The sequence below is a fragment of the Anas platyrhynchos genome, chromosome 4, assembly GCF_047663525.1.
Source record: "Anas platyrhynchos isolate ZD024472 breed Pekin duck chromosome 4, IASCAAS_PekinDuck_T2T, whole genome shotgun sequence".
In the NCBI taxonomy this organism is placed as follows: Eukaryota; Metazoa; Chordata; class Aves; order Anseriformes; family Anatidae; genus Anas; species Anas platyrhynchos.
This window is the reverse complement of record NC_092590.1, coordinates 70,342,863-70,357,781: the sequence shown is the minus strand read 5'-3', so window position 1 is coordinate 70,357,781 and position 14,919 is coordinate 70,342,863. Positions and strand designations below refer to the sequence as shown.

The window sequence follows — 14,919 nt, the reverse complement described above, 5'->3', positions numbered from 1 at the left end:
TGCATGTTGAATTTTCCATTATTGCCAAAACAGACTAACAACTCTCCTTGAAAGAATTTATACCTTGGCATTAGTTGGATTTGTGTTTTATTTGTATCAAATACTTTTCAACAGTAAGCTGCTTGCGTTTTTAATGTTGTGCCCTATTTATGTAAAGACTTGCACTGTAATTTTATGACATGAGTTAACGGGCTAAGCATTTAATTGTTTTACAGATCTTCTTCAATTTAAGTGTCTGTAACAGTAATATAATCATGTTATTGGCACATTGCAAACTACCTGTGCATATGTTGAACTAAGTAGGCCAGTGGTCGTGTGAAGTTTGGATTATGTGAGTAGAACCACAGACCTGCTGAATTGTGTTTGGAAACGGCTTAAGAGCAACTTCAGGACAGTGCAAAAAATATTCTTAGCATGATCTTCTATTTGTTCTTAACGATTAAATGAAGAAGTAGCCTGTTACAGCCTATGCTCTTGGTAGCCTATGGTTAGGAAACAATGGCAGCATTTGTGCCTTTCTTACAAACAAGGTAAAAGCATGTTTCATCTTTTTTCTCCTTGAAGTGGAGATGAATCCATCGTCATTCACTGAATTATAAATAACCTTTTAGGTATTGGCTGTTACTCCATTGAGACTGACTTTTTTTTTTTTTTTTTTTTTTTTTCATTTGTGGTAACAATGGCTTTAGGAAAAACTCCAGTTCTCTAACCCTTTCTGCTGCTTCTTGCCCTTTGCCAGCTGTACACACCTTTGTTTTTGCCAGTGCAGCTGTTTGCGGGGCTATTTGAATAGGATCAGTGACATGATCCATGTTTTTGTGAGTATCAGTACACTTAAATCGGGAGAGCCTCCTAATAAAGCACTTGCCAAAGAAACCTGCCTGACCAAAGGTAGCCCTTCCAGTCACCCCAACTCCTGGATAAGGAGCCGTAGGGCAGATGCTGCCAACACGATCTGGGAAGAAAAGGAGAGCAAAGAGGAGCGTTTGTGGGCAGGCATTGCCTTTGCCTTTCTGCTGGTGAGTCAGCGACCCTTAGGGGACTGGTGCTCATCTTGATCTAAAGCTTCAAAACAATTTTGCAGAGGCTGACTGGGTTGGTGGCTTGTTTAATCTTTGATAAAAGCTTATGCTCTCTTTAATGTGCTTAAATTTAGTTCCCAGTGTGCAATTATTGCATGGTGCGTGCAACATTGCAGTCGCACGCTCATCTTTTTTCATGTGTCATTTGCCAAATAAAAAATTCATGATCATCCATATGTTCTAGAGAAAACTCTCTGCAAGCTTTATTGTAAAATGATCAGGAAAATACTTGATTCTTTTTGCCTTAAAAGCTCCTGTTTTGTTAGACTTTTATAATGAAATGATGCCTTTTTAGGGCTCAAATTGCTTTCAGGAATAGATAGATTTACTTTCAGAGGAAAGCTACAAATGGTGCATCATTTATTTGCATGCCAATAATTAACTGGCAGAGCAATGTTTCACTGAGCATGTGGCAGGAACGTGACCAGTAAGGCTGTTCAGTGTATTTCAGCTTTCACATTGACACTGGAATCAGCGTTTTATGGGGGAGGTTGAAAACCTGTGCACAGGGGCTGGGGTTCTGGAGCTTTTTGGGGGTGTGTGGGAGCACTTGTTTTTTTTTTTTTTGTTTTTTTTTTTTTCCTAATATCCCTGTCCAAGGGACTCAGTCACTTGAGTAGCCAGAGCCAGGAGCTGCTCTTGTTGGAATTACTGGAACCCATTTCATGCGTTTCTGAGGTGACAGCTGAAGTGCCAGCTCTTATCAGCTGTCACTTAATGCCTTAATTAAATTTTCCTGTCAGAACGCTCGTGTGGAGGGCTTGGGCGTTGCGTGGGGCTCCTGAGGCGATTTTAAGAGGGCGGGCGCTAGGACCCAGCAGCCGCGGGGCGCTCCCGCCTTCAGCGGGAGGAGGCGGCTCCCTCCGTCCGATTGGACACGGCGCCTGTCGCTCTTTCTCCTTCCCGGCTCCTCATTTGCTCGCAGATGAGGCGGGGGCACTGTGCGCATGCGCGCGGCTCCCGGCCAGCTTAAAAAGCCTCGCCCCGAGGCGGGCGGGGCACAGCGGGCGGAGCGGGGAGGGGAGGGTGGGGGCGTGGCTTCGGCGCTGGGGCTGCCGGGACGGCTCCAAGATGGCGGCGGGGCGGCGAGCGCGGCCCCCTGCGGCGGCGGCGGCCGCCTGAGTCAGCGCGGCCTGGGCTGAGGCGGGGCTGAGGGGGCGAAGGCAGGCGGGCACCGCCGGGCGCCCCTCGGGGGCCATGGCCACGATGGAGAAGCTGATGAAGGCTTTCGAGTCGCTGCGCTCCTTCCAGCAGCAGCAGGGGCCGGCCGCCATCCCTGAGGAGCCGCTGCAGAGACCGTGAGTGAGCGGGGACGGGCGGCGGGACGGGCTCTGAGGCGGCCCCGGGGGGGGGCCGGGACCCTGCCGCGGTCACAGGGTCGGGTGGCAGCCGGGAGGGTCCCCACAGGGGCAGCCCCGGCTGGAGGCTGGCCCTTGGGACCTCTCTGCGTCGCCTCAGGGCTGCTGGAAACTTTGTGGGGAGCCGGGGAATTGCAGCAGGCCGGGGGCTGGGCAGGAGGTGCAGGGGTGCGGGGTGCGCTTCGTGGCTCTGGGAAGAAAAGGGTCCCTTCTGTTTAACGTGCTGCTGAGGGAAAAAGGGAGAAAAATCCCAAGCCTAACTTAAAAGTCTGGGGCTCACCCCCTCCGTGCTGTTCATCTCTGTGACAAACTTCGTTTAAAGTCTCATGCGGTGACTTCTCGCGCTGACACCTAAGAGGAGGTGGTTTAAATAGTTGTGGTATCCTTTTGTGTCCTTAAATATCAGGGGTGAATGCACTGAAAAGGCATCTGCCTCTGTCTGTGGGATATTCAGGTGTCTGACCAGCAAATGAGGGCGAGGAGCTGTTCAGTGCCCCAGTGCTGCCTGTTGGGTTTGCTCTCTCTAAAAATAACCCTTATTGAGCAGGTGGAAAGGCAGTAGGGCTTGCACGGGATGAATACGTGAGTCACATTATTGCTGTTTCTCCAGACATCAGGGAGACAGGAGAAACAGAAGGGCTGAGGAGCAGGTAACTTCTCCGTTGGCAGTTTCAGGCCGCTTTGGCAGAGATGACAAGCGGTGGAGCTGGGCTCTCGGCCACCTGCTCCCACAGTACGTTTTGATATGGATGCCAAGTAAATTATCATGGTTCATTCTGTTTGGAGACTCTTGTCTCAAACGGTTTCAATGCGTGGTTGATGCTTTGGGGGCATAATAGGTGAAGAACCTTTTGTCTTTTCTGATCTAATTGGTTTTAGTTGACTTACTGTTTTGCAAGGATGAATTGCTCCGTTCTGTGCATTTTTGCGTTACTGTTTCATGTGACATGAAGGATGGGTGGACAGCTATTTCTAATCTTTCCTATATGTAGCAGGAAAATCTATCTAAGAAGTTCCTGCTGGGATAGATCGTGTTATTTCAAAAGAAAGGCTTGAAAACTGTTTGTGATGCTGGCTGAGGAATGTTATGGTTGGTTTGGGGGTCTGCATTTAGGCATTCTGTATTCACAGAACTAACAAATCAGGCTTGTAATTGCCCTAGTTGACTTTGTTTTGTGTTTAAAAATAGGCTGGATGTTTTCAGAAAGCTGATAGTATTGCATGCCCCTAGGAGCTTTACGAATTCACTAACAGCACTAAGCCTCGTGAAAGCCTGTGAAAGGATGTTGTGGCAGTCTCTGGTGAGGTTTCCAAAACTGTTAGTGTATTACCAGGTGACATCTTGAGCATAACTTGTGGTATTATTTGCATTTTCCATTCAATGGACTAGAAAGGAGAAATGCTGATGTGTTTTCGTTGTGTCTGGGGAGAGGTGTTCATCTTAATTACAGTGCCATTCAAATAGCACTTAAATATTTTTGTAGTTCTGTGTGGTAACTTCCTGTCCTTGCTTGCTGTAGTAAAACAGATACTACCTTACCTGTCAGTAACGGGAGAATAAAGATGTTGGTGAGTTTTGCAGCATAAGTGCCACTGATTTGTTATTTATCTGTTTAATTAGATATCTATTTGGTATTGTCCATTAGCTGAAACTTGTCTTGTTGCATAAGTTAGATGAGTGAGATGCTGTCATTCCTTAAGTATTGAGTAATATTATTACAGATGTTGTTAGACTTTTTTTTGTCGGACCTTCTTATTCTATACAGTGAAAGTAAAACTAAGTACCTATCTCTACTTCCTATTCTCTTTTTTCTTTTAATGCCTTAAATTTTGACAAGGTGATATTACCTCTACATGATTTAAGAAATATAATTACAAAGATAACGACTTCTTAGATCTTGATAAAAGTGATATTCTGGTTTTACTTTTATTATTAAAATATTGAGTGAATTCAGGCTTGTACCGAGAACTTAAGAGCTTTTTCTGTTTTGAGAGATTTAATCAGCAGAAATCATGTGTTAAGCTTTTACTATATACTACAGATATATGTCAGTTTCTAGTCTCCTATCATCTCCTCTTGGATTTTTTTTTCCTTCTGTAAAAAGTGAGGTGGTGCTCTCTCATCATATTGTTTCTATAAGGTTCTGCTGATGCACCTTTATTGTCTCCTGTATCTACTTCTATTTTTTCCAGGCTCTTAAATTTGGGTTGGAGTTGGGTTGTTCATTTTGTTTTGGATTGCAGAGCTCCTACTAACTTGAAATTTTGATCAGTATGATGTAAAAATTCAGAGTTTACTCAGTAAAAGCAAAGAGCAGATGGACAGTCACACCACATACTATATTTTATTAATTTTTACCTCTTGTCACTGAGCTGAGTGAAATGAAGTGCTAATGTTTCTTCTGGGAGACTATCTAGCTTTTGATTCAACTGTTGCAAAGGTGGTTCTTCACCCTTTCTCCTGTTAACTTGCTCTAATAGTTAATTATTACAGTTGCTTTATGTTGAAATTGGAAATAGGTCACAAGTTCAATTTTGTCTTCATTTGGCTCTAACCACTACCTTTGCAGTAAAAGGTGCTGCAAGAGCCCAAGAACTCTCCAGCAAAGGGAAGTTTTTCAGTCCTCACTGATTATTTTTTCTGGATTTTTGTTTGAGTGAAGCTGTAGACATAGGTAGGTTTTATCAGCACTATCTGTAGCCGTATCTTTTCTGCTTAACTGAAGACTGAACTGCATGGAACTGTTGGCCTGCTTCTTGGATGGGTTTTTGAAATTACCATTCCTGGGGGGTCAGCTCCTGTTCTAGTCTGTCGTCTGTCTGTCTGTCATGGGCTGTATTACCACGTGTTCAAATCATTTGCCACAGTTCAGCTTCATTTGTTTATTTTTTGATCCCCTGATAGTTCTGTATGCTAATAGAAGTTTGAGTATTTCCAATACTTTTCTCAAGGGTAATGTCAAGCTGTTAGGCTTTGCCTTTTTAAAATAGTGTTTCAGCATTAATGCTTCTGTCGTCTATTTACACATCCTTAGTTCCAAAGCTTTTAAAAAAAAAAAATCAGCATCAGAGAGTTGGATCTCTTCATAGGCTGGGAGTGCAGAATTATCAGGACTTGCTGTTTTTTTCTTACATTGTTCATCTTCTTGGCTAGAGGCTGCCCATGGAAGCGTGCAGAAGATTAAACTCCCGTGTCGGTGAGATGAGGCTCTCCTGTAGATACCTGCTGCTTCAATATCTTCTGCCTTCTGTTATTCTGGAAACATGAAGTGATGTCTGACCTTCCACATGAGGCTTGCTGCCTCAGCTCTATTCTAAGAAATGTGTGATGCTGTTGTGCCCCCTGGGCACAGTAGTTTGCCTGAGGTCTTCATAATATGTCTGAATACATCTTTTTAAAGCAAAAAAAGAAAACCATGTTCTATCTCCAGAGACACAGAATATCATTCATTGTGTTATCTTTCCCCCTCTGTAGACACAGTAAATGTGTGCATGCACATGACATACATTATGTTTGTGTTCCGCCTTTTCTTTTACTCCTTTGGAAGCTGATCTTAAGGAAGGCGAGTAACCAAATGGCAGATGAAGAATTCAGTACAGCAAACACAGCCGAATGCTTTTCCTTTTCCTTTTAATAGTGACTGACAGTTATTCTTCACCTCTGGTTTCTTTTCTTTCAGTTTAAATGGTAACATCTTCTTAACTATAAGCACTCCTTCTGAGTTTTCACTGCACATTTCAAGCCATTTAAAAAAAAATCTTAATTTTCTCGAGTTACTTGTGTTATTATTCAGTGTTGGGAGAGCTCTTTGTTTACAGAAATCTGCCAAAGAGATTGATCTCTGCTGCTCTGTGTGCTATTGAACACTGCTGCCTGCCTTGCGCAGGGCTGTATGAGCTGAAGAATAGATCCTCTTTGAGGAGCACTGAAGCTTACCTAAACAACATACTGTCAAATGTCTAATAGAAAATACTGTGGTTTTTTTTTTTTTTTTTTTTTTTTTTTTTTTTTTTTTTTAGAACTATTCCTTAAACTTTGGAAAGTATTTCTGGAGTGAGATGAGAGGATCTCATGGAGAACTGAAATGTTGAAATGTTGGGAGGAAACAACCCCCACTTCCAGTATGATGAGGAAAAGGACAGGCCTATTATTTCAAAACCTGTGGTAGTATTTGAGCAGAAGGTCTTAACTATTACAGCTTAATTCTTTAGAATTTTGGTCTACCAATGTATTTCTAGTTACTTTAATGTGGTTATTGGCTAATTACTGTTGGTCCGTAATGCTGTGTTAAGCTCTGTTATTGTAGCTCAAGGTTACAGTAATGATCAATGATCATTTTCCAACTTCTCATTTAGAAACACTTGTTTGCTATTTGATAGTTTTGCTATTGTTTTGCTAAGACAGTTAAATGTTAAGCGTACAGAAGATTATTTTTCACTTAGATAGCAAAAGCAAAGAGCAGCTCTGTGAATCTGAGGGAAGCAGCAGGAGCTTCCTTGGCAGGACACATGAGAGGTGTTCCTCAGCTCCTGGCTTGCTACTAGTAAATTATTTAACAGTAACTTCTGTTTTGCTAGGAGTGATTCTGTGTCAATGGAGCTGAAAGTAGGAGACAGTGCATATGAGGAAATAAAATGTCACAGGCTTAGTGCTTTTTTCCAGCTCATTTATTGGCAAGGCTGCTGGGGGTGGAGCAGAGAAGAAGCTTCTGTTCTCGACACAGGCGTAAAGGAGCTTAGAGCAGGTGAAAGTGAGCATTGAAGTTTTCCAAATTGTAAGCTTTACAGGTTGGGCTTTGCATCAGTTGTGCATCTGCATTCTTCTATTCTGTGACTTTTGTTTTTTGTTTTACACTTAATTGCTGCAAGTTAACTAAGCTCGTCCTTGTCTGGACTATGCTAAGTGTTACTATAGGGACATCATGTTTGATAGGTAGAGACTGTGCCTAGAGTTTTGCTGTTTTGACAATTAATAATACCATATTCCTCCAAATGTTTATGACAGGATTGCATTAGCATCCTTTAATTCAGATGAAAAATGATTTAATACAACTTCTTACTTTTCAAGAAGTCATCAGACAAAGTTGATGATGAAAAAGATTTATTTTTTTTTCATCATCATGGTATATTTAAGTCTGCAATACTTGTTCTCCTTGCTTATTTTCCCCAGCCTTTTTCAGTCTGAGTTTGTTTGTTTTATCAGTTACAGGATTAATATGATAATCCTACTTAAAAGGCTTATGCTTTTTCTAAGTTTGTATCCTTCCCTTTGCTTGTGTGCCTGCGTGCTCTCAGCAGCAGTTAGTATGCAAAGTCCTGGGATTACAGATAATTGGTATATGGATATTTATATCATGACCAGGGAAGTGGTTTCTTTTTTTGTGTGTGTGATTATTATAAATACACTTGCTAGAGTAGTGTCTATAGTTATCACTCAGTTTTCAAGTCTTATCTCAGATTTATTTTCATTGTTTCATTTTAGAAAGAAAGAGCTTTCAACTACCAAGAAAGATAGAGTGAATCATTGCCTGACAATATGTGAAAACATCGTTGCTCAGTCTTTAAGGTAAGACAATGTTTATTTTTAATTTACTACATTAATACAATTTGTTGCATTAAAGTGAATAGGTTCTTTGCAGTGCTAGATGCTTATCGGCTTCCTGATAATTGCTGATTTTAAGCGTTCATCTTCAGTTTAAGACCAAAATGATAAAATGTTTGGTTGTGTTTTTTAAATTAAGCCAAAATCTAGGAAGTAATTTTCCTTGAGCATTGGTAGAGTAGGTATTATCCTTCTACTTCAGGCAGAGAAACTGAGGCACAGAGGTCAAATACCTTTGCCAGATTATGTAGTAAAGAGCAGGTAAATGATTTCCCAACTCCTAAGGAAGTGCTTATCTGCTGGATCTTTTCTCCTCTTGTAAATCTGTGGATATGTTGTTGGATTCTGAAACCCCATCAGAAATAGCTCTCATGTTGTCTGCTTCTAGTGCCCATTGTAATTTTCTAATGTTTGTTTGCTTAGAAATTCTCCAGAATTTCAGAAACTGCTGGGGATTGCTATGGAAGTCTTTCTCCTCTGCAGTGAGGATGCAGAATCTGATGTCCGGATGGTTGCTGATGAATGCCTTAATAAAGTTATTAAAGTAAGAATTTCTATCTATTGTTTTACTAGATTTTACCTCTTCTTGATGCAGCATCCTGTATGAATTCACACTTACACTCTGTTAATTGCTTTTTGTTCTTGATAATCTCTTGTAATGCAAGAGGTCAAGTAAGCTTTAGGAAATTCTGTATGTCCTCTAAGGTGAGTTGCACAGAGGATGTAAAATTTATATCAGATAAGTGTATTTTAACCTGTCTGCTGTAGTTCATTGTTCTTTTTTTTTTTTTTCCTTCCATCATTCATTAACTTTGTTCTGTTTAAGACAGTCAAAACAAGAACATGGGCTTTTCTAACATTTTGTGGTATTGGAAGAATACTCTTATTCTGTAAAGAAGAAGTTACTTAACATGTAGGAAAGGTAAAGAGTATTATGAAAAAGCTGTCTATAAGATATAATGTCTCTTCATTCCAGACAATTGGTGTGTTGTAATTCTGGTAGTGATTTGCTGAGACTTGGCAGAGAAGTTTGTAGGCATAATTAGGATAAATGTAGTGTTCTGGAGGCTGTTATTACCTTACTGTGATCCAGAATGAAGGGCTTGCTGGAGACAGCAGGCGGATTTTGATAGGAGGTCAGGCAAGGTCTAAATTTCAGTTCAACAAATCACAAAATGAAACTTTTGAATAACTAATGTAAGCTGCTGCTTCCATAATGGGTTTACCTTCATCTGTCCTTTCCTTTTTTTTTTCCTGTTTTCTGTAGTGGTTGAATTATGTAATGTAGCTGCATAATTAATCTAATTGATATGAAACTTTTAAGTATTTTATGAATGTGCAAAAAATAATTTTTTTTTTTTTAGCGTGAAGGGAGTTTGTATAGAAGCAAGCAGACAAATCCCTATTTATGTAGGGATTTCTCTAAATTACGTTCTATTTGTTTGGTATCTGTATGAATTAGTAGTATGGAGAGAATTTGATTAGATGCTCTGAAACTGTCTTAAAGAATGCAAGCTTGCTTGCTTCTGTGAAACTGTTCTGTAGGCTTGGTGTAAAGATAATCTCTTAGGTTCACCTGTCTACTTAATACCATTACTGCTTTCTGACATATTTTAAGTTAACTTGAAAAACTTCAGGTTTTTTGAATCTTTGTATGGTAGATGGTGTTCTTGTAAAGATAAAAGTGATTTTCAAATGACAGTCTCCTATCAGTCACTAAGCTTGCAGTTTGGTCACAGCTGTGAAATGTTGATAGTTGTGGTATTCCAACCACACGGATTTATCAGACTGTTACTGAAGCTGGTCACAGTTTGTATTTTGTTTCCATTTCTATGCTCTGTGGTAGCAGCTTAGTCTTTAAGCAGACCTGTTTGGTGTATAAATGTAGAGGGGAAAAAGACATGCACTTTTATTTTTGTGTTGTTCAAGGAGCAGTGATGCTTGTGATAAGTAGAACAGAGGCATCAGGCCCCTGACCTTGCAAATCAGTGAACGTTCAGCTTTTTTGGTACTTCAGGCAATTTAGGGCTACTTCTGTTGCTATAAAGATGTTTCATATTTTCTCTTTTGAAATAAGAATCTAGATATCAAGTCTTATTTGTAAAACCATGTCTGGATTCGGTATTCATTAGTGCAATTAAAACACTGACATTTCTGTATAGACAAGGCTTTAAACTGCAGTGACAAATTTAGTTAAACCTCTGTAGGTGGTCTTTGAATACCGTTCCACTCACCTGTCAGAACCTCGCAGAGAGCATAAATGGCTTAAAGTTTAAACAGCTTTGGTGAAATCTTTATATGAAAGAAAAAAAAAAAATGAAGTTGGGAATTATCCGTGCAAATACCACTTGCAAGTGAGTTGTTACTGAAGTAATCTCATTTTTGAAGTTGAACTACAAAGCTGTTGTAGTGCTGCCTGACCTAACGACACTGGTGGGACTCCTCTTGCAGATTGTAGTACAGTTGGTCTCAGTAATTAGGATTTATTAGCTATGTTAATTTGCAGTTGACTCTGCTTATATTTTTTTGGACTAGGATGAATTTTTAGGTTCTGTCCTGCTAAAAATATAAGTAAACAAACAAAAGTATTAAAGTTGCTCCAGCTCAGTGTAGTATAAGGAAAAGTAACCCTTGAAACCAGAATAGTAGCTGGTGCTTTTTTCGTGTGTGTGTTGATTACTGTTGTGGTTTAACCCGGCCGGCAGCTAAACACCACGCAGCCGTTTGCTCACCCTCCCCCCCTCCCTCTCTGGGACAGGGGAGAGAAATGGAAAGTAAAGCCCGTGAGTTGAGATAAAGACAGTTTAATAAGACAGGAAAATAATAATAACAATAATAATAATAATACAATTATGATAATAGTACTACTAATAATAATGTGTACAAACAAGTGATGCACATTGCAATTGCTCACCACTCGCTGACCGATGCCCAGCCTAACCCCGAGCAGTCCGGCCCCCTCCCCCCGGCTAGCCACCCCTATATATTGTTTAGCATGACGTCAGATGGTATGGAATACCCCTTTGGCTAGTTTGGGTCACCTGTCCTGGGTCTGTCCCCTCCCAGCTCTTGCTGCACCCCCAACCTGCCCGTTGGCAGGACAGAGCAAAAGGCTGAGATGTCCTTGGCTTAGTATAAGCACTGCTCTGCAGCAATTAAAACATCGGGGTGTTATCAGCGCTCTTCTCATCCTAAGCCAAAACGTAGCATTCTACCAGCTACTAGGAAGAAAATTAACTCTGTTCTAACTGAAACCAGGACAATTACGCACAGAGGCAGTGACCTTTGTGAAAGCTAAATTTTTACAGAAGTGAAATTAGTCCTTACCTGGTATAGTCTAGGCATTTGCAGTTAATAGTTGGTGCTTATAACAGTTAAGAGATGAAAGCAAGACTTTTCTGGGAAGGTAGTATTTTGTTGTGATGACTGGTGTAATTGTGGCATAAAGTTATTGGGCATACAATAAGGAAATAGTGCTCTGGAGGAATCGCAGGCTGACTGTGCATAAGCAGTTGTGGCTTCCACATCAGCACGTGCCACGTAGGATTTTGTAGTCGTCATGAATAATCCTGTGAAGATGTGAGCTTACTGGTTGATGGTCAAGAAGGCATATTTCAGAAACCAGAAATTATTGAATAACTGTGAAGGGAATAAAGAATGAAATATGAAATGTTAAATGACTATATAAATTCATAAGCTAGATACTTGCATATTGCATGAAGTTCTCGTTTCAGCTGAAGGAGTTGTGCTACTATTCATGAACATTTCTACCACGTGCTAGATAAAAAAACAAATGGAAAAGAAGGGGTGATCATATGTATACAGAATGCTTTGTAGGAAAGGATTTTACATAGTGGAACTATTTCCTTTTTTTCCCCTTTCTGCCATGGTGGAGGTGGAATGATTGAGTTGAGGTGAACAGAAAATTAGTACTCCTCAGTGCTTACTTTCATTTTGTGTTCTCTAATTCTTAATTGTACTACAAGCTTAGAGCAAACTAAAATACATGCTCTGGCACACTCTGTGTGATTAGATCCTGGAACATGATACTGCTGGTGTCCAAAACACCTCATGGCAACAAATGGATGCTGAAAACAGAATAATTTATAAAAGAAGGGGTTTTCAAGGGCTGCTGTAGGTAACGCTACAAATACAGCCTCAGCTGCAGAAATACCTGACAGTAGGCTGCTTGAAAGTGGCAGTGTCTAGCAGGAAATAGCTCTCGCTGCTTGTGGGTACTATTATGTTGTTTTAATAGTCTGTTCCTGGCTATTTATTATTGGCTATTGCCAGAAGGCACTTTAAGTTGACTGCTGGGGTCTGATGCCACGTGGCCTCCTTTAGGCAGGTGAGACAAGTAGCTAGTGTCAACTGCAAATACCTCAGTTTGTGGAATTGTCCATGTTTCTGTTTTGTTATTGTGGAAAACATAAAGGCATTTCCTGTCTTCTGATTAGCTTTGTCCTCCTATGCATCATATGTAGGGGTAGTTAAATAGTTCTACACTTTTTTTTATTGTAAGTGCAACTTTGTTTCTTTCAAGTCCCTCCAGTCTGATGCAATATATTCATGATATGTTTTATTGCAGGTTTTGATGGATTCCAATCTCCCTAGGTTACAATTAGAATTGTATAAAGAGATTAAAAAGGTGAGTTTACCTTGCTTTTGTTTTTCTGAAATAGAGTATTAAGTAAGTGTTTTAGTATATTGGAACATGGAATTCATGAAAATAGTGTCTTGTGTTTTTTTTTTTTTTAAGGTCAAAGTTAAAGCTTACAGAATTTGGTTCTTGCATCAGTTAGATCACTTTGCCATGTCAAAATCTGTTAACATTGCTCTGAATCTGAAAATGCCCAATTTGTAATTCAGATGCAGTTGTGTTTTTTTCAGTTGTGTGTACGCTATGCTAACAATGGCACCATGAACCTTTGATGTACTAGCTAAGTAAACTGAAACAATACTTTCTAAACACCTCAGTTCAGTTTTCAGGGAGGCTTGACTTGAGAAGTATTTTGGTTAGGTTCAAGCTAAGTAAAGTATGCAATTTATCCAAATAGGGAGATTAGAGAAGATGACACCTATCAACTTCTATAGTTTTCCACATTCCAACAATATTGAGGAGCTTTACTATATCCTCAGACACTGGGTCTAAATACACTCTGGCTCAAGTCATGTGCATTATTGAAGATGTCAGTACAGAATAATAGTTACTAAATTCAGAATGTGAGCCATTAAGAAATGATGTAGGTTGTTACATGGGATTTTTTTGGTGTTCGCTGGAGCTGAAGGTTATTTACTTGCATATTTCCACTGCTGTCAATTTTATGCTGCATTTGTATTTCTGCAAGTGTTCCAGTGATTTTAGACTCTCATATCATCAGTGTCTCTTTGTTGGTTGATGACTGTCTCTGTGGTATTTTAAGCTGATTTCAGCAGAGTGGAGATCTCAGACATTTCCTTCTCTTTCTTGATGTTCTCTCTTAACTCATTTTGGGTCACTTGGAAAATTCCTAATACCAGCTAGCAAAATAAAGGCAGTTGTGGATCTGACTTTCCTTCCTTTTAGCTAGAAAGAATTTTAAGGCTTCCAGACACCTTATGTTTTTTATCTAAGTAAAATTGTATAAGATTTAAGCAATTGTAGACATTCTATAATGGAATGGTTTTGCTTTATGAAATGTTTGTATGCTCTATTTAGAATGGTGCTTCCCGAAGTCTACGTGCTGCACTCTGGAGATTTGCTGAGCTTGCTCATCTAGTTCGGCCTCAAAAATGCAGGTAAACTCATCCTAGTATTGAGCTTTCCGAAGAACATTTACCAAAATACAGATGCTAAAAAAATTTTTACTGTTCTCAAATTTTAAATATTCTTCTCGCCCTCCCTCCCCCCCAGTTATATTTCTGTCACGTTGTCTCTGAAGTAGCTTAATTTGAGTAGCTAGTTTTCTTTTAGCAGAATTTTAATTCTGTGTTGTACATAACTGTGAGAAGGGCAAGATGTTTGAAGACGATGAGTTTTTTCATGTATTCTTTTTAATTCTTAATGTCTGCTAATTTTATTCACCTTGTTTTTCTATGTTATATGTAGCTAATGGAAATATTTTGTATGATTTAGTTGAACGAAGAATTTGTGTATGAATTAAAAAAGGTTTTGGTGGCTACAGTTGTTCTTACCTCGAATTTTTTCTCCTTTGTCATACTTAGGCCATACTTAGTGAACCTTTTGCCCTGTTTAACACGAATAAGTAAGAGACCTGAAGAATCAGTACAAGAAACACTAGCTGCAGCAATACCAAAAATCATGGCAGCATTTGGCAATTTTGCAAACGACAATGAGATTAAGGTATCTTTAACCTAGTAGTGCTCCCTGTTACTTCTCATAGCACAGTTAAACTACCACTATTATCAATCATGTTGCAGAAAGCAGTATTATAGGTGCATGTATGAATTAAGGCAAAAGTTGTCTTTGCTTGATGTAATGCTTGGAATGGATGAAAAAGATGCTTGACTTCTCTTTTAATGAGAAAGAAAAAGAGAGAGAAGTGAATTAAATAACGTTATCTTGTTTTTAGGTTTTATTGAAGGCTTTCATAGCTAATCTTAAATCCAGTTCCCCTACTATCCGTCGAACTGCGGCAGGATCAGCAGTAAGCATCTGTCAACATTCACGAAGAATGCAGTATTTTTATGCCTGGTTATTGAATGTACTTTTAGGTAAGATTCTGGGGAAAAATAATTTTGCTTCAGGTATAAGTAATATGAATTTAATTTCTCATGTAATATGCTAAATATGTGAATGGTTTTGAGGCAAAGAAGGGATACTTAGACTATCAGTTGCCCTGCTTGTGCTTGCTTTATTTTTTGTAGTTAGGAAATA

At 39.7% G+C, this 14,919-nt stretch overlaps 1 protein-coding gene across 3 annotated transcripts in view; it reads left to right on the top strand.

The window, feature by feature from the left end:
• Positions 1–2,114: 2,114 nt before the first annotated feature.
• HTT (huntingtin) overlaps positions 2,115–14,919 on the top strand; it is an 83,519-nt gene continuing 70,714 nt past the window's right edge. For all 3 annotated transcript variants that reach the window (XM_027455608.3, XM_027455606.3, XM_072037807.1), the window contains exons 1-7: positions 2,115–2,380; positions 7,923–8,006; positions 8,466–8,586; positions 12,631–12,690; positions 13,741–13,820; positions 14,247–14,385; positions 14,615–14,756. In XM_027455608.3, the coding sequence (XP_027311409.3) occupies positions 2,280–2,380; positions 7,923–8,006; positions 8,466–8,586; positions 12,631–12,690; positions 13,741–13,820; positions 14,247–14,385; positions 14,615–14,756 (727 nt within the window). In that variant the 5' untranslated portion in view covers positions 2,115–2,279. The remainder of the gene's footprint in view (positions 2,381–7,922; positions 8,007–8,465; positions 8,587–12,630; positions 12,691–13,740; positions 13,821–14,246; positions 14,386–14,614; positions 14,757–14,919) is intronic.